The sequence below is a fragment of the Carcharhinus amblyrhynchos genome, chromosome 2 (genome assembly GCF_965287045.1).
Source record: "Carcharhinus amblyrhynchos chromosome 2, sCarAmb.v2.hapA, whole genome shotgun sequence".
Lineage (NCBI taxonomy): Eukaryota > Metazoa > Chordata > Chondrichthyes > Carcharhiniformes > Carcharhinidae > Carcharhinus > Carcharhinus amblyrhynchos.
The window spans coordinates 85,937,897-85,963,134 of NC_137325.1; the positions used below are offsets into that span (position 1 = coordinate 85,937,897).

The window sequence follows — 25,238 nt, forward strand, 5'->3', positions numbered from 1 at the left end:
AGGAGCAGGAGTAGCAGTTTGAGTAGCCAGTCCAACCCAGTGTATAAAGGCAATGTAGGAAACAGTAAAGGAAATGTTTACTGATATAGTCTGAAATTATTTAAGAAACAAAACAGTATATGTATGCACAGATGCTTTAATACGTAATTACCAACATAAAATATTATTCTTCATTAGCAATCAGTGTTTCAGATGGGTTCATGTGGGATCTAGGTGTGGAAGTGGAGGAGGTAAAAAATTAAAGAATTTGGGAAATATGCAAGACTTCTGTCAAAAGATAGTAGAGGGGGGTTTGGATTTACACCTGGAAATCAACAGTAATCCTATAATGCTGTGTAGGAAGTAGCACCTGAAGAAATGTGAGACATGAAGTACACACATGGATGCAACACTTAAGGAACATGAATGACATATTACAGCGATCATTTATATAGATGCATCCCGATTGACCGTTTTTACTCTACTACTATTCAAAGAAAACTTTAAAATTGCATGCGCACGTTTTCATTTTGGGTTAAAAAAGGTAAGATTTCTTTCTTTGGCAGGATCCAGGCATTATGATGAGATGATTGAGATTTGCAGTACAATGAATAGTGCCACTTAATGAAAAATAGTAGCATTCTTTCCTCCCATTGTCACACATAGATCTTATCCCAGAGCTACACATTAAACCAGTCACTTCTTTTTTAAAATATAAAACCGTTCTGAATCATCCTCATAGCAGTTAAATGCCAGCATTGATAGTGCTGGTAGATTTAAAATTTTCATGTTAGAACATAAGAACATAAGAAATAGGAGCAGGAGTAGGCCAACTAGCCCTTCGAGCCTGCCCCGCCATTCAATAAAATCATGGCTGATCTGTCTCGGCTCAGTTCCACATTCCCGCCCTCTCCCCATAACCCTTAATCCCCTCTCTTATCAAAAACCCATCAACCCGCGTCTTAAAAATATTTAGCAAGGTAGCCTCCACCACTTCAACGGGCAGAGAATTCCAGAGATTGACCACCCTTTGAGTGAAGAAGTTCCTCCTCAACTCCATTCTAAACCGCCCCCCCCTTTATCTTGAGGCTGTGCCCCCTAGTCCTACTATCCTTTCTGAGTGGGAAGAGTCTCTCCACCTCTATCCTATCCATCCCATTCATCATCTTATACGTCTCAATGAGATCTCCCCTCATTCTTCTAAACTCTAACGAGTACAAGCCTAATTTATTCAGCCTCTCCTCACAGCTCAACCCCCTCAACCCCGGCATCAGCCTAGTAAACCTCCTCTGCACTCCCTCCAAGGCCAAAATATCCTTGCGTAAGTACGGCGCCCAAAACTGCACACAGTACTCCAGCTGCGGCCTCACCAATGCCCTATACAGCCGCAGCAAGACCTCCCTACTTTTATATTCAATTCCCCTCGCGATGAAGGCCAGCATCCCATTCACCTTCCTGACCACCTGCTGCACCTGCAAGCTGGGTTTTTGCGACTCATGCACAAGGACCCCGAGGTCCCTCTGCACCGTCGCCTGCTGCAGTTTTTCTCCACGTAAGTAATAATCCTTCCTACCATTATTCCTACCAAAGTGGACCACCTCGCACTTGCCAACATTAAATTCCATCTGCCATTTCCTGGCCCATTCGCCCAGCCTCTCTAGATCCTTCTGTAGACTCTCACCACCCTCCGCACAATTTGCCTTTCCACCAATTTTGGTGTCATCAGCAAATTTCGACACCCTACACTCGGTTCCCTCCTCCAGATCATCTATATAAATGGTAAATAGCTGAGGCCCCAGCACCGACCCCTGGGGCATTCCACTAGTCACCATCCACCAATCCGAATAGCACCCATTGACCCCCACTCTCTGCCTCCTATTTGACAACCAGTCCTCTATCCACGCTAACACCCTACCCCCAACTCCATGCCCCCTTACCTTCTGCAATAACCTCTTGTGAAGTACCTTGTCAAACGCCTTCTGAAAATCAAGACAGACCACATCCACCGGCTCTCCTCTATCCACCGCCCTAGACACATCCTCATAGAACTCCAGTAAATTTGTCAGACACGACTTCCCTTTAACGAAACCGTGCTGCGTCTGCTCTATCAAGCAGTTCCCCTCAAGATGCCTCGCTATTTCCTCCTTGATGACGGATTCTAACATTTTACCTACAACAGACGTTAAACTAACAGGCCTATAATTCCCCGCCTTTTGCCTGGCACCCTTCTTAAACAACGGCGTAACATTAGCCGTTTTCCAATCTTCCGGCACTTCCCCGGAATCCAGCGACGTCTGGAAAATAACCACCAAGGCATCCACTATCACCTCCGCCATTTCTTTCAGGACCCTCGGATGCATTCCATCCGGTCCTGGGGACTTGTCCACAATCAGCCCCTCCAGTCTGCCGAGGACCACCTCTCTAGTAACAGTAATGTCATCGAGACCCTCCAGTCCTACCACCTTTCCATCTCTAACATCCGGCAAATTATTCACGTCCTCCTCCGTGAAGACTGAAACAAAAAACTTATTCAAGACCTCAGCCATTTCCCCATCCCCTACCACTAAGTCCCCCTTCTCATCCTCTAAGGGACCAACGTTCACCCTAGCCAGCCTCTTTCTTTTTATATATTTATAAAAACTCTTGCTATCCTTTTTTATATTAAGCGCTAGCCCAGCTTCATAGTTTCTCCTACCCTTCTTTATCAACTTCTTTGTCAATCTTGACATTTAAACCTCTCCCAATCCTCTTCTTGCCCACTACTCTTAGCTACTCTAAATGCCTCCGCTTTTAATTTAACACTTTCCTTCACCTCCTTCGTTATCCATGGCTTATTACCTCTCCTCCTACGGTCCTTTTTGACCATCAGAATAAATTTCCGCTGAGCACCAGTGCATTGGAAGGTAGGTCTGCTGAGGAGCAGTGGAGGATCTTTAAGATCCCCTTAAAGATCCTCCACTGCTCCTCAGCAGACCTACCTTCCAACGCACTCCCCCAGTCCACATTCGCCAATTCTTCTCTCATCCTACCGTACTCACTTGGGACTACAATGATTTGACTCTCTGAAGCACAAGAAAATGGAATCCGTTGACTTATTTGTTAACGTGGGCAAATAAGTGTTCGCCAGCAATTTCCAGTAAAACATATCTGCCACGAGCAGAATAAATACAAGCATCTCAAAGTGAAAGTACAATGCACACCAATTTTAACACTGGAGAAAAAACTGCTCCTCCTAGCTTAACATGGATGTGCTACATTCTAGAGGTGCTTTAGAAGCCATATACTAGAGAATATTTCATTTTCATTGATGGTTTTTGAAGATTTCCAAACTAGGCACGAGTTGATTACTGACATTTTTATTGCTGTGCCACAGGAAAACAGATATTCTAAAATGTGTGTGTGCATAAAGCAGAATATGTTATTTAGCATTAAGTCAAGAATGGATTGAAAAATCAGTTTAATTGTCTGGTTAATATTACCTATGCCAAATGAAGACTGCATGCTGCAGAAGCCAAGGGTCATGAACTGAAGTGGTACCTATTTCAACATCTTGAGATTTAATTTGGGTTGACTCAAAACGTTAACCGTTTCTTTCTGCAAGGATGCTGTCAGATCTGCGGAGTTTTTCCAGCAATTTATTTTTATTTCAGATCTCCAGTATTGTGTTTTCATTTTATTCAGTAGTGTTATTTTGTTACAAAACAAGGAAAATGCAGGACAAAGTCAGAACTTTAAATGGAGGGTAAAATTCAATTTCTATGGGTCTTCTATTGAATGAAATGCCCATTATATCCATATGAATTCCTTTCCATTGAACACAACATCACTCCCATAACTTTAAAACACCTAGATAAAATTTACAACAATGGCTCATACCTTTTAGTCAGCAGCAGAGCAAGAATGCATGCCGCTGACTGATTTAAAATGCCCCTTACCTTTTTATGCTGGAGCATTTGACCTTTCTAGTCCTGACTCCAGCTCCAATCTAAGATGAGCAAACCTGGGGAAGCCTATGAGCAAACTGTAACTACAGTGAAGCCATATCTCCTCCTTCATCATGAACTGAAGACAAGCCTCTTAAGTCTGTCTTCAGTGTGTTGACTCGCGGAGGTTTTAAATGTCCCACCATCACCGATACTGCACAGCATCTCCACTAATAATGATAAATAACCCACCCAATGCAAGCCCCACACAACTTCCCTCTGGCCATAGGCTGGAAAATTTATATTTTGGGGGGACATGCAGACGGAGAGCATAAGGGGTGGATGAGTATTGTCAGCGGTATAGGGGAAGAGATAATCAAGAATAGATTCAGTATTCATGGGTGTTGGTGTTTGACCAGTGTCTTTGGTGTGGGGAGTTCAGCATTATTGGGTGTGCCAATGCCAGTGAGCATTTTTCCGTTCAACCTGACATAGAGCATCACTGTACTACATTTGAGATTAACAGCTGGAAAGATTGTCGAGTCAGTATAAGGCATCAAAGCCAAGTTTCCAACACCTAGATCAGTGTTAGAAACACTAAGAGGGCTGCAGGAGGCTCAATGCTTCCCATCAGAAGTTTATTGTTTCCTAGTAAATAGTGTGAATTGGAGGTGGTCAGGACTTTTGCAGAATTTCAAGGTGCAACAATCGTCTCAACATTCACTTTGCTGCTGCCAGAAGAATATGCTCAATGAATTCAAACAAAATGTTAAATAGTTACCAGCTTTATGTAATAGGTTTTTAATAGTTTTCCTACATTGTCGGAATTCTAGCCGTGTATGAAAAGGTCCAGGGAGACTAATTTAGTGGAAGCTCTTGTTGAAACTTACCGATGTATTTGCAACGGCCAAGGAGTTTGCGAAGGAGTTGGTATTGCAGTTGAAGGACTCATCAACATGGCACTGTAGATGTTGGAGGCAACTACTAGGATGCATAAAAGGATGGGTCCAATGATCGCACCTTCTAGTCCAAGGTAATAAGCTCCTCCAGCTACTGCCAAACCAGTGAGATACGGATGACCACCTCTGTGAAAAAGAACACCATAGAATCCTAAATTACACCATTTAGTTTTAATTTTTTACCAATGGCAATAAAAGCATTATTTGAGATTTTGGGACAGTGCTTTATTTCTGCATGGGTTTTTTTAAAGCCTGAAATAGCTTCAGTTCAGAACAATACAATTGACTTACATAGGGCAGAATAACATGAAGCACTGGAGATGGTGGTGTTGACAACAGCACCCCCTCCTTGAAAACGACATCACTGTAGAGCCAATATGCTCCATGCCGACCTGCCCCGCAGCTGTAAAGTATTAAATGGGGACTTCTGCTCCTCAATAGGGCGAGATCCTGCCCACTGGAGCTGCCGGCCAATCAGATTAGCTGGCAGCCCCAAGAGGGAGTCAGTGGCAGATTCTGGGACTACAGGAATACACTAAGATTAAGGCCCATGGACCCAATGAGTCAGTAAATCCATATCTTGAGTCAGGAGGGTTTGGGTAGGTTAAATAAAGGGTGTCAAGTTAAGGAAGGAAAGATGGGGGGGCGGGGTTCACCTGGGAAGGGTGGGGATATTAGAGGGAGGAAGATTCATCCCTGTGATCAGCCAAGTCTGCCCTGAAGAGTGAGCCTACCCCTTTCTTCCTTCCCTTTAAACATAAGCTTTGAAAAAAAAACTGACTTCCTGCTCTCAACATTTTGCATGGGTAGTTTATGATAAGGGTCAATTAGTTTCAAAATAAATCCTAATTGATCTTTGATTATTCATTTAAATAAGTTAGGCAGGCTGACGATTTCAACACCCATCCACCCACTGCAATTATGGAGGAATACTGGGTGGGGGTAGGATGGAATCCCACCTCATTTTACATCCCTCTCCCCACAGAAAGGATGTCCATTAAGGGCATACAAAATGCAGCCTCTAAAGCCTACAGCACAAAAATAGACCATCAAGCCCAACTGTCCTATATTGGCATTTGTGCTCCACAAAAATTGCTTCCGTCATAAGAACATAAGAAATAGGAGCAGGAGTAGGCCATCTAGCCCTTCAAGCCTGCCCCGCCATTCAATAAGATCATGGCTGATCTGTCATGGCTCAGTTCCACTTTCCCGCCCTCTCCCCATAACCCTTAATCCCCTCTCTTATCAAAAACCCATCAACCCGCGTCTTAAAAATATTTAGCGAGGCAGCCTCCACCACTTCAACGGGCAGAGAATTCCAGAGATTGACCACCCTTTGAGTGAAGAAGTTCCTCCTCAACTCTGTTCTAAACCGCCCCCCCTTTATCTTGAGGCTGTGCCCCCTAGACCTACTGTCTTTTTTGAGCGGGAAGAGTCTCTCCACCTCTATCCTATCCATCCCATTCATCATCATATACGTCTCAATGAGACTTGACTGGCATACTATTCTAATTTTCTCCCTCATGCTTTTCTATTTCTCTTAAATGCATCTTTTTTGCCATAACTGCTTGTACCATGTTTCATGTTCTTAGCACTCTCTGGGTAAAAATTTCCTATTGTATTTATTGGTGTTTATATGCGAGTGCAATTTTTAATCGTTTACAAGTGGAAACAACTTGTCCAGGTCTAAAAAACTTGCAGTGTCTTTTGACTAGGCCTGCCAAAGTCTCTTGCTTTATTTGCCAATTAAATACCTATTCTGTACATTTATTAATGTTGCCTTGAACTTCGTCATAATCTTCCCATAAACTTCCAGACAAGCTAGAGCCAAGAAACTAAGCTACCTTGACAAAAATATGCTGCAATATATTTTGCAGGAGAATTATTAGCACGTAGTGCTATAATAGTTTATGAAACAATGTGGCCATTTAGTCAATCTTCTTTAGAATCTTGCAATCTCTCAATTTTTGACAATTCAAATTCAAGATAATTTCCCTCCAACCATACTTCTTGTTATGGTCACAAAAACAATGTTAGCCTTTCTTGTTAAATAACATTGCAGCACCATACAAAAAGAAAACTGCATCTACTTGCAGACTGAGTGCACCTGGAAGCATTGTGAGGTATCCATGCTGGCAGACCTACTGTGGATATGCCAGCTATAAAGAAGTTTAGGAAACAAGATATACCTCCTCCTTTTGTAGATTTCACTTAGGCATTCAACAACATCAGCAGGGAAAAGTGCAGCAAGATATTTAGGGCAAACTGACTGAACTACTCCTCAGTCTCAACCACTCCTTCCGTGACAACTTGTATTGCACTGTAGTTTGATGGCAACACTTCTGACAGTTTCAGAGTGAAGACTGGTATGAAACAGAACTGTGTCCCAGTCCTTACTCTGTTAGGTAATTTCTTCTCTATGTTCCTGACCTTCAATTATCCTGCAGATATGGAAGAAATCTACTGTCACACTAGGTCAGATGGCAAGCTCTACAATCTGTCAAAACTGAAAGCAAAAACAAAAACCCATCACATCCTGAGCAGATAACTCCTCTATGCTGATGATGCTGCACTAGTCACCCATACTGAAAGTCAGCTGCAAATACTTGTTGATTCTCTTCCAAGTCCACCTTGTGATCTTGGAGAACAGATTGTCAAGAAAACTGTGGTCACAAAACAAAGTGCTGTATCTCCATCCCTAATCACACTAAATGACACCGCACTGGAAGTGGTTCGCAAATTCTGCTACTTCAGATCCACACTAACAAACAACCTGTCCTTTAATGCAGAGATCCATGCAGGTATCAGGAAAGTAGCTACAACCCTTGGCCAACTTGTAACATAGCCCTTAGGGCTAAGCTGATCATCCATAGTTGTGTCTAACTTTCTGTATGGCTGTGCATGGATGATCAAAGAAGATCAATAAATTCCATCACTGCTGGCGGTGGCACGTAAGGATATATAGTGGCAGGAAAAATTGACAGCGTGGCAGTTCTCTCAAAGGCACATCTCCCATGTATTTTGCCATTAATCAAACAGTGACAGCTTTAGTTGATTGGGGACATTCATTGGATGGAAGACAGTCACATACCCAAGTACTTTCTGCACGGTAAGATAGCTGGAGCCAAATGACCACAAGGCTCCATTCAAGGATGCTTGCAAGGACAACATTAAAGTCCTAAACATTGATTACTGCACTTGGAATTCATTAGAAGGTTAAAGGGGAAATTGGCGACACCTCCTATGGGTTGGTTTGTATCACCAAGGCAAACAGGGTCTACTACAGTTTGGCAATAGGCACTACTGCTGGAAACAATCTTCAACAGAAATTGGCAGCTTCAGTGCTTGTGGCAGAATCTGTTTATCGAGAGTTGCCATCAGAAAATGGTGCACCAAATGAAGATTCCCACCTAATAGATTGTTTGCTGCATATCCATCATCTCTTGTAGATGGAATTATGTAACTCAATACCATATTAAAAAGAGTATCAACTAATTATCTCCTTCCATCTAGCTCAAAAGCTGGATATCCTTTCAAAGTTGCCTGCAGCACTGAATGAAGACAATACATCTTCTATGGGCCTTTCATGTTCATATTGTTGTGGTGATGTGGAGATGCCAGTGTTGGACTGGGATAAACACAGTAAGAAGTCTCACAACACCAGGTTACAGTCCAACAGGTTTATTTGGAAGCAAAATCCACTAGCTTTCGAAGCGCTTGCTGCTCCTTCGTCAGGTGAGTGGGAGTTCTAGTCACAAACAGGGCATATAAAGACACCAACTCAATTTACAAAATAATGGTTGGAATGCAAGTCTTTACAAGTAATCAAGTCTCAAAAGGTACAGACAGTGTGAGTGGAGAGAGCGCTAAGCACAGGTTCAAGAGATGTGTATTATCTCCAGGCTCGAAGGGCTAGATGGCCTACTCCTGCTCCTATTTCTTATGTTCTTATGTTAGACAGGACAGTTAGTGAGAATTTGCAAGCCCAGGCAAGTCATAGGGATTACAGATAGTGTGACAACAACCTAAGATACCAGTTGAGGCCATCCTCATGTGTGCGGAACTTGGCTATCAATCTCTGCTCAGCAACTCTGCACTGTTGTGAAGACCACCTTGGAGAATGCTTATCCGAAGATCAGAGGCCGAATGCCCATGACTAAATGCACAGGCATTGGCCTCTGATCTGCTGGAATCATCTCCCTCCCCCATCTTAGAATTCATCCACAGCAGCTTGACGGCCGAACAGCATGAATCACAATTGGTTTCCAAACGAGTGCATCTGGTGAGCAGACCTTCCAGGAGAGCTCATAACAACGCATCGGGGGCAAGGAGGACCTTTTTTTTGGGGTGGGGGGAATACTTAGGCCTGGATAGTGCTTGGGTAGTACCTTGGCACCCATGGCACTACCCAGGCAGTATCCCTGGCACTCCCAGGACAGTGCCTGAGTATGCTGGGGGTGAGGTGTCCAGGATGAACTGGTTTGCTCACTCTGCACTTGGAAGGCCTTTAAAATTGCACGCTGATCCTAGACTGTGTTTTAAAGTTTATCAGTGTCACATATAGGCTTACATTAAAACTTACACAAAAATTCAGTAACTTTGAATCAGAGACTGCTCTGCCAAAGATACATTGTGGAACCTGTGACTTCAAGTTTTATTTTCTAAGTGCTGCACTATACAGTGGAGAATGCCCATCATTGCCATTGGTGGTTTCAACGCTACTGTTCCTGCCCAACATGCGCCTTTGCTGATCAAATCGCACCAGAGCAGCTTGAGAGTTTTAGTTCAGTTGAAGAAAGTTTGTTATTAGTAAAAGTAGCCACAAAGCTGTTGATTATTATACAAACCCAACTGCTTCAGGAATGACCTTGAAGGAAATCTGCCATCCTTACCTCATCTGATCTAAATGCGAGGTCAATCCTACGTCAGCACCGGTGACTCTTTATTTGTAGACTACTCAGCTGTATCGAACAGCTCCATGTAGCTATTCAAATCAGCAACAAGCTAATGCCACCTCAGGACAACTAAAGATACGGAATAAAAATGACAACTTTGCCAAATATGGCCTTGTCTCAAGATAAATAGAAAATTTTAGAGCTACTCAATGGATGCTACTAAGATTTTTCAGAGGCAGTATAATAAATCTTCAAAAAGGTTTTAATTCAACTAGAACAATTAATGGGCCACATTTTCATTAAACAGGCAAGTGCACTTTATGACCAAGGCACTGATCTAAGAAACCTTAGAAGGTACAAAGCATTCCAGCAGCTACTTCACTTGCTCAGGACAAATAAATACATTAAGGTCATAGAAGCAGTCAAATGGGGGGATCATTTGGTCCTGCCGAAGGCAAGCACCCCCTCCCCCAGCAAGTTCCCAGGCCAAAGGATGGGCTGGCCATGCAAAATGCTGTAGTCATTAGCAGAACAGGAATATCCTGCCAGCAGCAATGGAGACTTGCCTCCGCTGCTAAAAAAACACCATGGAAAGGCCAAACAATCCCGCCCAATGTTTTTATTCCAGCAATACAAGATGGCACTGGTTCTACCCGCACCAACTTAGTCCTGAGATCCATGAACCCCCTCTGATCCAGAGCTTCTACTACTTAGTTTTGATTTGGAAATAAAATCTAAATTCATACTTGATATGTAAATGTTATGTATCAAATAAAGCTGTCTTTTCTCTAGGATAACTTTCCGTCATCATTTCAGTTTCCCTTGCCATATTCTTGGGCAGACTGAAATAATCTTTAAACTCTTTAAAATTATGCTCGGCTGCAAAGCAACAGGCAGATAAATGGATGCCAGAAAGGGTGCATAGAAACCAGTGCAGACTTCTTTAATGTAGACAGTCAAAGAGTACAAGGAGGCTCCATGAGGCCAAGCTATGCCACATAAAAGTAGGAAAATAGAGCTGTCCTTATGCAGATAGTGTGTGATGCCAATCGAAACAGCCTCCACGTTAATGCCAGGTATCTCAGGACCTGACGACTGAAAATGAGTTTCAATTCAACGAGGAAACAGATTTAATGATGCAAAGAACAAGTTAAATTGGATTAAAAAAAATGTTCATCTGAGACAAAAATGCTGCCAAGAAACAATAGTTAAAACTAGTTCAGAGCAAAAAAAAGTAGAATTCAGACTTTTTCTTCTCGGAATCAACTGCAGGATATCGGCTTGAATTTGACAATCCCTTTGGAAACAGGCTAGGAAGCAGAAGAGGCAGTAACATAGCAGACGATACACCTGCCGCCACAGGCTAATACCAAATGCTTGCAAAATAATTAATTGGCCTGTTGATGCCATTTTATGATCCCTTTGAATTTTACCATTAGGACAACTTCCCACCATATGGTGAATCTGCCAGCTTGGAATCCTTCCTTGCCTAACATTCCAGACGGGTTTACAAGTGGCAATGGAGCTACTATGAGCCAACAACCAAGGATCTGAAAGGTAGAAAAGTGGTTGCAATTAACCTAAAGAATGGAAATTTCACATCACATTTTTTCATTTATCTATGTCCTTGTTGTCACAAAGCTTTACTTGTGCTTTTTGATGCAGCTCCTGTGGCTGCAACAGAAGTGCAGGAAGGCTGATCCAGATCTCCTGCACCAGACTCTGACAGTCCTCTAGACTTTGAAGCCTGTGAAGTCCTGACCAAAGATTGTTCTATCTGTATGCCTGGCCATCGGGACAAAAGACAGCAGTTTCAAGTAACTTCATTGCCATCGCTCTTCTTGAGAGCACTGTGGTACAAATCAGTGTGATGGTGTAAAGCCAGCGCTAAGGTACCTGCCTTGCTATTTAAAACAGCAGACTTGCTGATAGGCAGAGTGATGTTACTGCTACGTTTGGTACTCAAAGTTGGCCATCTCCTTTCATGAACACATCATTGCAAAAAACATTCAGGATTGAGGGAAACCTCTCCATTCTCTCTGCAACCAATGTCAGTATATTTGAAAAGCCTGCCAGAATATCATTCATTCGCTGCTTTTGTTCAATGATGTATCCTTTTCACTAACAGCCCCCAGGGAGTATACAGCTACTCTTTCCAGAGCTTGGGAAGGACTGCGCCAGCCAAAATGGACTCCCCGCTGCTCTCCATGCCAAAACTATTTGCTTCTTCAGTTGCAGTGATTTACTGATAGACAAGGGAATTAAGGGTTATGGGGAGGTGGGAAAGTGGAACTGATCCACCTCAGATCAGCCATGGTCTTACTGAATGGCAGGGCAGGCTCAAAGGACTAGATGGCCTACTCCTGCTCCTACTTCTTATGTTCTTATGATCACAAGCTAAAATCCAACTATTTGTCATATTCACTCAATTAAAATGCAAGGTCTAAGCTAGGGCATATGGTTGACGTGGTTAAACCTTTTGAAGATCTGTCATTCATGGATACCTGCTGTACATGTGAAGACTATGGTGGCAAGAGAAGACAGGAATTTTGCAACTTATTTGGCAGATGATCTCACTTTGCTTGCTGTTAAAATTACATTAACATGACTTGATGCTGCACGATACATGGGCCACTGAGATTTAAACATATCACTAGGCAGCAAGGAGGACCCCATTTTTAAGGACGCCAAAACACCACTGATCACCAGCATTCCTCCTTTGCAATTGTGAGTTGCAAAATCTTTGGAAGACCACCTTGAATTCTCTCCCTCATGTCCTGTGCTCTCTTTTTTATGAAAGAAGGAATGGATCTATGCTTGACTGCAATGGAATGTAATCACGTTGCAGTACATTTGCTGAAGGGGTTATCAGAAAGAGGCATGAAATTAGATAAGGATGTGATTGTCACCTGTGGATGGCAAAATGGGGATGTGAAGAGTGACGTGATGGACTAGGCTTGACAAGGCAGAAGGAGGGGGTGGGATGGTGCATACAGCAAGAATTAGGTGAATTTACCACTATCTTCAACTTATCTTACCATTATCTCAACGGTTAGGCCATTGAAGTATTTTCCCTACTCAATCTTGGCCTGGCTGCTCACCTCTTGGGCCCACCCCAATTCCTCCTCCTCAATGACAGCAGTTGATTTCTTCATCACATTGCTGGGAGGAGCATTGTTCTCTGACTCCTCTCAGACCCCAACAGTACATCAAGTAAGGATATTAAAGTGGAGATCAGCCTTTGATCACCCTGATTCCATGCTGGAAGTCCGAACTCTGTTGCGTCCACCTCAAAAGTTCCTGAAAATGTCTTCTCTGCTTTGGCTCTTTAAATACTCAAGTTTCCATTGCATCATATGGGTCTTCAGCATGCCTGCTGTTGAATAACAATGCCAAACCCAGAAGTAAAATGATAATGAGGTGGCCATGTTAAAAGCCACAGGCAGTCACGTTTACTTCCAAGGCTTCCCACACAATACTGGATCCTCCCACTCCCAACATTTCTCACATTTAATTGTTTGTGATTTCATCCATTTGACGATGGATTAATTCCAATGCATTTGAAAAATTACCCAATCAAAAGAATATTTTTCCATGATCAACAATAAACATAAAGCAACAGAACTAAAAAATGTACGTGCATGAAATAAAATCAGCAACAATTACTGAAGACACTGATCAGGTTATTTTTATAACTTGGAAAAAAGTTAGCACCAACAATACTTTTATATTTACGTAAATTTAAAATTAAATAATACTGTTGCATTCTGTCATATTGCCTCAAAAAATCATGGTGAATTAGGTGCACAGAGCTTTCTTTATTTATGAGAGCTTGTGGCAGGGGTGTGTGTGTGTGTGTGTGTGTGTGTGTGTGAGTGAGAGAGTGAGTGTGAGTGAGAGAGAGAGAGAGAGAGAGGGAGGTGTTCTAGGCTTCATCACTGCTGACAATACAGCTCCGGCAGTAAGGAAGTTATCTTGGAGCTTGACACATTCAAATTGTATGCCAAAAACAATCAAGTTGTAAAGCTATGTTGTCACTAAAATTAGTATTATGTACTATCTTCTTTTGCCTAGTAACACTCACCTCCGGGTCAGAAGGTTCAAAATTGGAATATGGCATATGGTTCTACGGAATACTAGCTACCTAGAGGTTGAAAGGTCACAGTCTTTATGATAAATTGTAGTACTTGAATAATTAAATAAATGCGGGATTGTGGGCTGACAACTGTTAGGAAATAGAGATAGTTTAAGTAATTTGTATTTATAATGTGTTGGAACTAACTCAAGTTTAATTTTTGTGCTTCTGTATTTGTGTGCTAAGTTAAAACTTTAGTTTCGCTTCATGTTAAAGAAAGGTGCCTGCAGGTTGAAAGGTTTAATTTCACTTTAAACTTTGCCTGCATTGTAATGAAGGTTTTATGATGTAAAAGCTATTACAAGGTTTTTTTAAAAAAATTGTTGCTTAGTTACCAGAAGTGTATATTGAGAAGGCAGAAGCAGTTACAGCCAATTTGAACCGATCAACTCAGAAGCAAGAAACAGTCCACTGAAACTTAACAGTTCAGGCAAAGTAATACAGAGCGACAGAAAGCGAGGCCCTGCTACCAACCGAGGGAGCCCCCGCACTTCAAGTGCTTTGGAAGGTTAGTCATGGCACAAATCAATTTCAGCCTCCCATACTACCTGGTTCCACTAGTTTTCTTACCGCCGCAATAGGTCCACAGCAGATGCCATCTCTCTGGCTCTGCACATAACCCTGGAACACCTAAATAACAAGGATACTATGTCAAACTCCTATTTATTGACTACAGTTCAGCCTTCAATATCATTATTCCCACAAAACTCATCTCCAAACTCTGTGGCCTGGGCCTCGGCACCTCCCTCTGCGACTGGATCCTGAACTTCCTAATTCACAGACCACAATCAGTAAGGATAGGCAACAACACCTCCTTCACAATCATCCCCAACACCGGCGGTACCCCACAAGGCTGTGTTCTCAGCCCCCTACTATACTCATACAATTATGACTGCGTGGCAAGTTCCCCTCCAATTCGATTTTCAAGTTTGTTAACGACATCACCATAATGGGTCGGATCTCAAACAATGACGAGTCAGAATACAGGAATGAGATAGAGAATCTGGTGAACTGGTATGGCAACAATAATCTCTCCCTCAATGTCAACAAAACAGAGTGTCATCGACTTCAGGAAGCGTAAATGAGAATATGCCCCTGTCTACATCAATGGGGATGAACTAGAAAGGATTGAGAGCTTCAAGTTTTTAAGTGTCTAGATCACCAATAACCTGTCCTGGTCCACCATGCTGACACTATGGTTAAGAAAGCCCCACCAACACCTCTACTTTCTCAGAAGCCTAAGGAAATTTGGCATGTCAGCTACAACTCTCACCAACTGCACCATAGAAAGCATTCTTTCTGGTCGTATTATAGCTTGGTATGGCTTCTGGTCTGCCCAAGACCGCACAGAACTACAAAAGCTTGTGAATGTAGTCCAATCCTTTGCCAAGTGACCATTTATTTGTTCACTGTCAACACTCAATCCTTCCCTCACTTCCTTTTCCTTGTTCCCCATCTTCTCTCTTTTGCCCTCACTAATGCTTCTAAAGCTAGGCCCATTAGTCAACCCAGCTCCTGCCTTATAGGTTTAAATCCACCCCCACATTATTTACTCACTCAGTCAGGAGATTGGTTCCATTTCAGCTCAGGTGAAACCCATCTCTTCTGAACAGCTTTCTCCTTTCCCAAAAATGATTCCAATATCCCAAAAAGCTAAACCCCTCCCTTCTGCACCATCCCTCAAGCCACACATTTACTTCGCTGATCTGCCTTTGCCTAAATAGTGAAGCTTTTGGTACAGGCAGTATTTCTGAGATTACTACTACTCCAATCCAGCTCAAATATGTTTCAATCCAGGCTAGTGGCGTAGAAATGTATTTAAGTAATTAGATATTAAACCTAGTGTTTGCCTGTAACAAGAGGGCCCAGAATTTGTAATCATTACAGTGGCAAAACTGAGTGTGCTTGCCTTCAGTACTCCACTGAAACGAATAGCAACTTTGGGAATATGCACATGCATTAGAACAACATGGAAATCCAGAGTTGCTGTCAGTAATTCCATGTTTTTCCAGAGAGTACACTGATGAGGGTCTTCTCCAAATGCAATCCCTCAGTAATCAATGAATTAACAAAAGAGTCCACTTTTACACTGACAGTCTCACTGTAAAAATGCTCAAAGGTTACAACTTTTGAATATAATGAATATAAGGTATACTAAGTTCATAATTATTGGTAAACACCCTGACTGGCTTCTGACAGCCTCTTATGTACAGAATTTCACATTTTTCAATTATGATTAAATTTTTGATTTTTTGAAATAAAACATTTTTAAAGTTTACATATAGATACTTTACTTACTCCAATCAATCATTTACTTCACTATCTGAAATTTAAAGTGAAGGATAATACATTACTATAATGTTTATGAGATTACCTTAATGTCATTGGCTGCTAGCCCTGCTGCTGGATGCCTGGAGATCCTGCCTCAATGCTAGACTTTAAACAGTTCTTGGGAAAATGATCACTAGATCCTTGTGGCAGCTTTTGGAGGTCAGCAGCAAATATAATTTCTTCGCCACTGCCTGCAAAATCGAACCCATACTGGTATAGGTACATTTAACTAACTGCCACCTATACAAACTTGTTCAAACATTGCAGAAAAGGAATCAATGTCTCAATGGTGCAGAGATTGGGTTAAGATGAATTTATGAACTTTTAAGCCAAACCTAATTGGAGCCTTGAGTACTTAGTACTACTGTGAAATTTATCAATTAATGATAGGGAAATGTTCCATTCTGGGAAATGGAACACATCAATTCATTGGAGAATAGTGTTTTCCTATTAATATTTAAAAAAACAAAAATTTGAAATTTAGGTTTTACAATGACTAATATTTCCTAACAAGAGATTATAATCCAACAATATTTTGTTTTGTATAATGAATTTTAAACGTTCAAAGATAAAACAATGGAAATCAACAGTGATACTCACCCAGAAATATCAGAATAAATAGCTGTATCCACAAAGTAGGTTGGTAGCAAATGGCAAACTAAGAGGAGGATGGCCATAAAGTTCTCTCCTTGCGTCAGCCAGAGATCTATCACGGCTGGCATTGCAGCCCAATAAGTTCCCAGAAATGGGACTGCTCCAAGGGTAGCTGCTAGAGCTGTCAAAAAAGGACAAATGGATTTTTACACCAAAGATAACTGTACAACAAAACTTTTAAGTTGTTACCTAAAGGATTACTTATTTTTAGGTTAGCAGTTACATTTGGTTTGCAGCAGCCAGCCTTTTTCCCTTAAAGCAATGTTCTTTACAAGAAAGCCAAAGTACACCTTGGAATGCACACCTTTAGCATGGCCTAAAGCATGATTTTCCAACAGACAAGTTCATAACTGGCATCTCACTGAAATTTGGAACCAGTTGAATCTCTAGCTAACAGTTGTACAGCATGATGACATAAATGCTATGCCCAGCTTCGTAAATATTATCCATTTTGCCACCATTCTTGAACATGGGCATGGCATTGTACTATTCAGGTTGCCACGGGATGGGCCATCAATTTCAATTTCTAAACTAGGTTCTGCTGTTTTCAACAGTCTTATCACTTTAGTGTTGATTTTTAAACAGGCAGATCAATTCAGCTCCAAAGGAAGTCCTTGGGATAATTCGGACCTCACCCATAAAATATCTCAATTAGCAGAATCCACGAGCAATTTAACCTGGTATATTTATGATATTGGATTAGCAACTAATATTACCACTAAGCTGCACAGCCATGCAGCAACCTGAAAGGGGATCACGTTCTGTGATAAATAAAGCTTGCATGGCTGCGGTAAATTTTTAAAAAGGGACCACTGAAAATTAACAAGCCATGAAAACAGCTGACTTTTAAAAGGAATGTTGTTTGGATTACAAAGTTATGAACTCAAATGTCATTGTGGAAAATTGTGAAACTAAATTCATGTAAGAAAAGCTGCAACATAGATAAAGGCCAGTCAGTCCACTGTGTCTGCGCCAACTGGGGAAAAACTAACCACCCTTTCAATTTTCCAGAACCTAGTGTATAGCCTTGCCAGTTACTGCACTTCAGTGTAGATCCAGGTAACTTTTAAAGTTGAGGGCTTCTGTCTCAACCACAAATCTGAGCAGCAAATTGGAGACACCTACCACCCTCTGATGAAAAACGTTTTCCTAATAAATCCTCTAAATCTTTTACGAATTACATCCCCAATAAAGGTGACTTATTAAATTTGTCTTAAACTAATATTAAAGTTTGAGATCACAGAAAAATGCCATTTGACTCCACCTTATGATTTTGCTTTGTTAGTTTTTAAAGGAACTGGCTAACATCCAGAACCGTAATGACAAAAGTTTATGGCTGAATTACAACACAACTAGTAATCTGTATTTGACATCATATTTACACATCCAAAATAAACACAGCCGGTCATTACCTGATGGAATGAAGACAATATTGATTCCAAATATAGTGTGAGTCAACCAGGTGTAAAGCCCATAGAAAGCAGCCATCTTGAGGGAAGCATCAAATACACCACTGGAGAGGACACAAGTAAGTTGCATGTCACTAATTTTATATATGGCAATGTTACCTATGTGCTAATATGTATAATTGATGCCACACGAGGCACTGTAAGAAAACATCTGTAGAACTGAAAACTGTATTTAAGTTAAAGTTTATTTATTAGTTACAATTCAGGCTTACATTAATCTGCAACGAAGTTGCTGTGAAATTCCCCTAGTCGCCACACTCCAGCACCTGTTCGGGTCAATGTACCTAACCAACACATCTTTCAGATTGTGGGAGGAAACTGGAGCACTCAGAAGAAACTCACACAGACATGGAGAGAACGTGCAAACTCCACACAGACAGTGATCCAAACTGGGAATCAAACCTGGTTTCCTGGTGCTGTGATGTAGCAGTGCTAACCACTGTCATCCCCATTATTTCATGGACCAAACTTTAATGTATGAAACTTCATACATTTCTAAACAATGTTCCCAAAATAACTATAAACTATACAAAATGATTTAAATGATCAAATACAAATCAAAATCTTGTCAGTAGCTGACATCAAAATTAAGGCTTTTTTGTTTAAATCACCAAAGGAACTGAGTGGGATGGAGCAACGGTCAAAATGGCTTCTGTGACTATTCATTGTCAATCGTCAAGTAATATTGAACCACTAATAACTTTTTCACATCTATTTGCCTCTTCCTCAAATTTTATTTTGCTTCCTATCTACTATCTTCTTCTGGCAAAGCAACTGCTCGTAAATTTGCTGATTGCATCTTTTAGATGTGCATAATCCACTGAAACTGTCATAGTTGAAGTGAGTATTATAGTATGGGTATATGAAGAAGTTTTATTTTCATGTATATTAGGTAACTTTCCAAACAATATAGAATAGACCTTGGTAGTGCCCACGCAAAATTGCACCCTTCACACAAACTAAACATTAAAGAAATTTGAGTGATGTTCTGATTTATTTCTCGTTTTCCTTCATTCACATTGCTCAGATAAATTAATTTTAAAGTCAGATACAACTTCCCCTTTTCAGACAAGATAAATGTGGTAGATTTGCTTTGTTTTGTATAGGGCACATAAGTAGTTGCTCAATCACCCTTCTGCAGACGATCAGAGCTTTTCAACAAACAGCATCATCCTCATATGCTAAGTTAGTAAAAAGAAAATTGCCCACTGTTGTTTCTCTTTGATACTTTCACACATTTATTGGAAAAATCTGTTTAAACAATGAACTGCATGATGTTCAGATTAAGAACAAGAACTGGATTGAGTTTGATATATGAATTCCTGTTTTCTGATGATGCAGCTTTTTTGGTGCATTCATTGCATGTCAGTAGTCAATTCTAACTACCTTCTCAAATGCTGCAGAGAATATTTGGGTCAAAGTAGCTTTAACAATGACTCAAAGCAGTCAGTCTGAAGCAGCACTATAATTGAACAACACTGAACTGAAAAATGTGGATACGTTTTGCTACCTGATGAGATCAACAGTTTCAAGCGAAATGAAGCTTGATGAGATATCAGTTCATACTGAGGCTGATGTGACATTTGGAAATGCTCAAGATTGAACATGACTGATAGACCATATTGTAAAAATGGATGATGGCTGCCTACCAAAAGGTGCACTTAATGGAAGACTTGATGGTGTCTATAGGCCTGTTGGTGAAAAAAACTAAGATACAAAGACTCATGCAGGCAAGTTACCATGTTGCGTCAGATTGATTTCAATAACTAGGATTGTCTGCATGTGACTGCAGCATTTGATGCTAAATTTGCACATAGAAATTTGAAGAATTAGATCTTCAGATTGCCACTGAAAAACACCTTCGTGGAAGGAACAAGAGGCAGTAGCCCTGCATCAGCGAATGATTAACAATGATGCTCGCAATACAACTGTCAATGCCTTGTTCAAATTGGACTGTACTCCTAACTGAAAACTCTCGGATGAGCAGAAGATGGGAATCATTGACAACAATGCAAAGCCTATGAATCATAACTAATCTCTTTCTGAAATATTTATTAATATTTCAATTAATATTACAAGTATAATCACAAAGCAGGATGAAAACTGCAAGTGAAGAAGTATATGTACATATTAAAATTTCTCCTTTGTGAGTTCTGCAGTGTAAAATCTGAAAAATGAGCAATGAAAATAATATGTCTTAAAATGCATTGGCCAATAGAATAAAGATGTGTGGGTTAGGTTGATCGGGCATGCTAAATTGCCTAATGTTAAACAGCAGTGAATCCCACACCAGCAGCACAGGCAAAGTTGGTGGCCAATCTGCAATCTCCAGCCAGTGGAAGAAACCTGTGCTACCCCACCACTTGACTTGGAATATCTGGCAGGTGGTGGTACAACTGCTGGCAAATTGCCAAGCCCCAGTCCAGTGGCCGCCAGTGCTGTTATTCACACTGGACCCAAATGTTACAAGAGCAATCCCTAGCGTAACCATAGTAAAAGAAAATGTGATACTTATGAGGAATTGTTTGACTCATTGGAGTGTGCCATGTTACTGAAAAGATTGGGAACCACTGACCGAGTACAATATCCTGAGGAACTCCTGGGGCTAAGATGATTGACCTCCAACAATCACAATCCTCTTCCTTTGTACTAGGTATGGCTCCAATCTCTGCCCTTACTAAACTCATTCTTTAAGTGACAAATTTAATGCCCCCAGGAATAAAAGATACCCATTATGTATTTAAAAAGCGCCCCTGAAGAAATTACGTAAGTTCAAACTTAGTGGTCAGATACTTAAAAGGTGCATAATCTCCAATATTCTGTTCATTATTAAAAAAAAGAAACTACCTCCCAAGTTTATTACTTGTTCAGATCATATGTTCCAATTATAGACCAGCAATTCAACGTTCGTTGGTTATGAGCTCATATCTTTTCAAAGGAACCCAAATAACAGAAGGAGAATGTCACCAAGTATCCATGAATAAGTTCAAGTCATTGAAATGATTCAGCATTTTCTCCAGGCAGGCAAACAAAGCACAGGTTATTTCTAAACACGTAAATAAAGTTAATTAAAACTAAGGTCTTGTTGTTAATTTGCCACACCAACAGTTACAAAATAAGCCCCCTCTAACACATTAAAGTGTTTTAAAGACCATATTGTATTTGCTCAAATTTCCTTGCATTCAAATTCCTTACTAATCCTACAAAATACAAAGTTTAGAAAGTGATTTTTAAATAGACAATTCGCATATTTACATTTGATGATTTAATCAAAATAGATGCCATCTCTGTAATAGGAAACATTTAACTACTGAATCAAAGCATTCACATAGCTCCATGTACTTAGCGTTAGCAAAGGCATCACATTGTTCAGAACGAGATATCGATGGTCAACGAGACTCTTTGACTGTCTCATTAAAATACTTGGACTTACTACCAGCTTACTAATAGCTCACAGTCTGAAGTATTATTAACCTCCAAACATAACTTATTGAATGGAAGAATTCATACAAGTGCTTGATCTATGCAGGCTTGCCCTAAAAACGCAGGCTATACCACTGTATGATACACATTCAGGAGATATTAGTGTTTCAGTCTATTAGAAGTTGCTGAGCTTCTACTTATGAGGTAACACAAGCAAGATACAGAGGGTCTTATGCCCCTCGTTATCTAATGTCACTGTACCACAATCTCAAATGGCTGGCAGAATGAACAAACCAATAATACATACATGTATCCAGTATCCTTAAAGTCACAGAGCCTCAAATGTTCTGTCAAGAGGAATGAGTACATTGCTACTAACTGTCTCCAACAAGACAGAATCTAACCATTACCCCACATTCACCAAGGTTCCTCCGACAGCACCTTCCAAACCCACGACCACTACCATCTAGAAGGACAAGGCCAGTGGACACCTGAGAACACCACCACCTGGGAGTTCCCCTCCATGCCACTCACCATCCTGACTTGGAAATATATCGCTGTTCCTTTACTATCTCTAGGTCAAAATCATGAAACTTCTTTTTAGCAGCACTGTGGGTATGCCTACAACACATGGATAGCAGCAGTTCAAGAAGGCAACTCTCTACCACCTTTCAAGGGCAATTAGGGATGAACAATAAATGCTGGCTTCGTCAGCGATGCATGTATCCCAAGAATGAATTTTTCTAAAAAGGTAGCTGTCACAAAAGGATGTTTTACACCCTTGTCAGTCACTTCTGTGGTTTATAAATGTCAAGCTGTGCATGAAGATGGGAAAGCACTTTTCAAAGAGGGGTGCTCCAAACAACGTTAAAGCCCAATATTTCAAAAGTTTAGCTAAGCCTAATTTCAAGAATTGTAATTATTCAAACCTGATTCATAGAATACAGAACAGTACAGCATAGTACAGGCCCTTCGGCCCTCGATATTGTAATGAGCTTTGTCCAAAACCAAGATCAAGCTATCCCACCCCCTATTCAGAAGCTGTATGCTGAATTTTGGACAAGTTTGCACTTATGTAACATTATTGCTTTGAAGAAAATAAACCATGAGGCACTTGTGATTCATCAGGGGCACAATATGGATTGCTAGTTTAGTCTATAATTACTTGCATTCAGAATTCTAATAAGTTTCAATCTAATTTGCACGTTCAGCTACGTTGATTGCCTAAAATTGCACAATCCAGGAACTGAAACACAGAATTGTCAATTCATAGACATTTGCAGCACGGAAGAGACCATTCAGTCTCGCATGTCCACATTGGTCAACAATGATCTGACTAAACCAATCCCATTTTAGTCCTGGAGGATATGGAAATGCATGTCAATACCTAAGTACTTCTTAAATGTTATGAGAATTTCTGATTCAACCACCCTTTCAGGCAGTGAGTTCCAGACTCACACCATCCTGAGTGAAAAGTTTCCCCTCATTTTCCCTCTTAGCCTTCTTCTTCTTACCTTAAATCAATGTCCCCTGGTTGAACCCTGTATTAATGGAATCTATCAACCTATCCATGCCCCTCGTTATCTTATACAGCTCTATCAGGTATCCGCTCAACCTTTACAGCTCCAAGGAAAACAGTCCCAGCCTATTAAATATTTCCTCATAGCTTACACCCTCCGGCCCAGCCAGCATCCTGGTAAATCCTCTGCCCCCTCTCCAGTGCAATCACATTCTTTCTATAATGTAATCAGAACTATAAGCAGTAGTCCAGCTGTGGCCCAGCCAGAATTTACTGTTCCAGCATGATCTTGTATTCTATGCCTAGGTTAATAAAAGCAAATACCTTCTCAGCCACCTCATCAACCTGCCCAGCCACTTCAAGAATCTGTGGACGTGCTCTCCACAGATCCTCTGATCTTCAGTGCTTTTCAGAATCCTACCATTCATAGCGTAGCCCTTTGCCTTGTCAGCCCTCCCCAAATGCATTACCTCACACTTTTCCAGGTTCAAATTCATTTTGCCACTATTCAGCCCACCTGACCAGTCCACTGATATCCTTCTGCAATCCGTTAGTATCTTCACTACTTGCCACCCTAAAAATTTGTGTCATCTGCAAACTTCTTGATCATACCCAACTGTATTTAAGTCCAAATCATTTATGTACACCACAAACAGCAAGGGCTCCAACACCAACCCTCGTGAAAGCCTACACTGCAGGAAAGGATGTCCTGAGGCATGGTAAATTGGGAAGACCATGCAGATGTGGCGAAAAACTGCAGCAGGCGACGGTGCAGAGGGACCTCGGGGTCCTTGTGCATAAGTCGCAAAAACCCAGCCTGCAGGTGCAGCAGGTGGTCAGGAAGGCTAATGGGATGCTGGCCTTCATAGCGAGGGGGATTGAATATAAAAGTAGGGAGGTCTTGCTGTGGCTGTATAGGGCATTGGTGAGGCCACAGCTGGAGTTTTGGTCGCCGCACTTACGCAAGGATATTTTGGCCTTGGAGGGAGTGCAGAGGAGGTTTACTAGGCTGATACCGGAGTTGAGGGGGTTGAGCTATGAGGAGAGGCTGAATAAACTAGGCTTGTACTCGTTAGAGTTTAGAAGAATGAGGGGAGATCTCATTGAGACATATAAGATGATGAATGGGATGGATAGGATAGAGGTGGAGAGACTCTTCCCGCTCAGAAAGGACAGTAGGACTAGGGGGCACAGCCTCAAGATAAAGGGGGGGCGGTTTAGAACGGAGTTGAGGAGGAACTTCTTCACTCAAAGGGTGGTGAATCTCTGGAATTCTCTGCCCGTTGAGGTGATGGAGGCTGCCTCACTAAATATTTTTAAGACGCGGGTTGATGGGTTTTTAATAAGCCAGGGGATTAAGGGTTATGGGGAGAGGGCGGGAATGTGGAACTGAGCCACGACAGATCAGCCATGATCTTATTGAATGGCGGGGCAGGCTCGAAGGGCTAGATGGCCTACTCCTGCTCCTATTTCTTATGTTCTTATGTTAGATGCTACGACAACGGGTGAATGAACTCCGCTCGACAATCACCGGGCAAGACTGTTCTCTTCCTGTTGGTGAACACTTCAGCGATCACAGGCATTCGGCCTCTGATCTTTGGGTAAACGTTCTCCAAGGCAGCCCTCACAACATATAGCAGCACAGAGCCGTTGAGCAGAAATTGATAGCCAAGTTCCGCACTTGTGGACAGCCTCAACCGGGATCTTGGGTTCATGTCACACTATCGGTAACCCCCATTACTTGCCTGGGCTTGCAACATCTCACTTACTGTCTTGCCTGGAGACAATACAAATCTCTAACTTATGCTTGATGCTATCTCCACTTACACTGTCTGCACCTTTAAGACTTGAATAGCTGTAAAGACTCGCATTCTAATCAGTATTCTGTAAACTGACTGTTTGACTTTATATGCTCTGTTTGTGATCAGAACTCCCTACGCACCTGACAAAG

General features: G+C 41.4%; 1 protein-coding gene across 5 annotated transcripts in view; it reads right to left on the reverse strand.

Moving 5' to 3' along the window:
* The window catches only part of tmem245 (transmembrane protein 245), a 152,869-nt gene that overhangs the window by 21,306 nt on the left and 106,325 nt on the right, over nt 1–25,238 (reverse strand). For all 5 annotated transcript variants that reach the window (XR_013889059.1, XR_013889058.1, XM_080208623.1 and 2 more), the window contains 3 exons: nt 18,289–18,389; nt 16,823–16,997; nt 4,793–4,987 (listed from right to left, as the gene is read on the reverse strand). Coding sequence is in view for 3 of the 5 variants with exons in the window: in XM_080208623.1 (XP_080064749.1) it covers nt 4,793–4,987; nt 16,823–16,997; nt 18,289–18,389 (471 nt within the window). In the remaining 2 variants the exon portion in view is untranslated. The remainder of the gene's footprint in view (nt 1–4,792; nt 4,988–16,822; nt 16,998–18,288; nt 18,390–25,238) is intronic.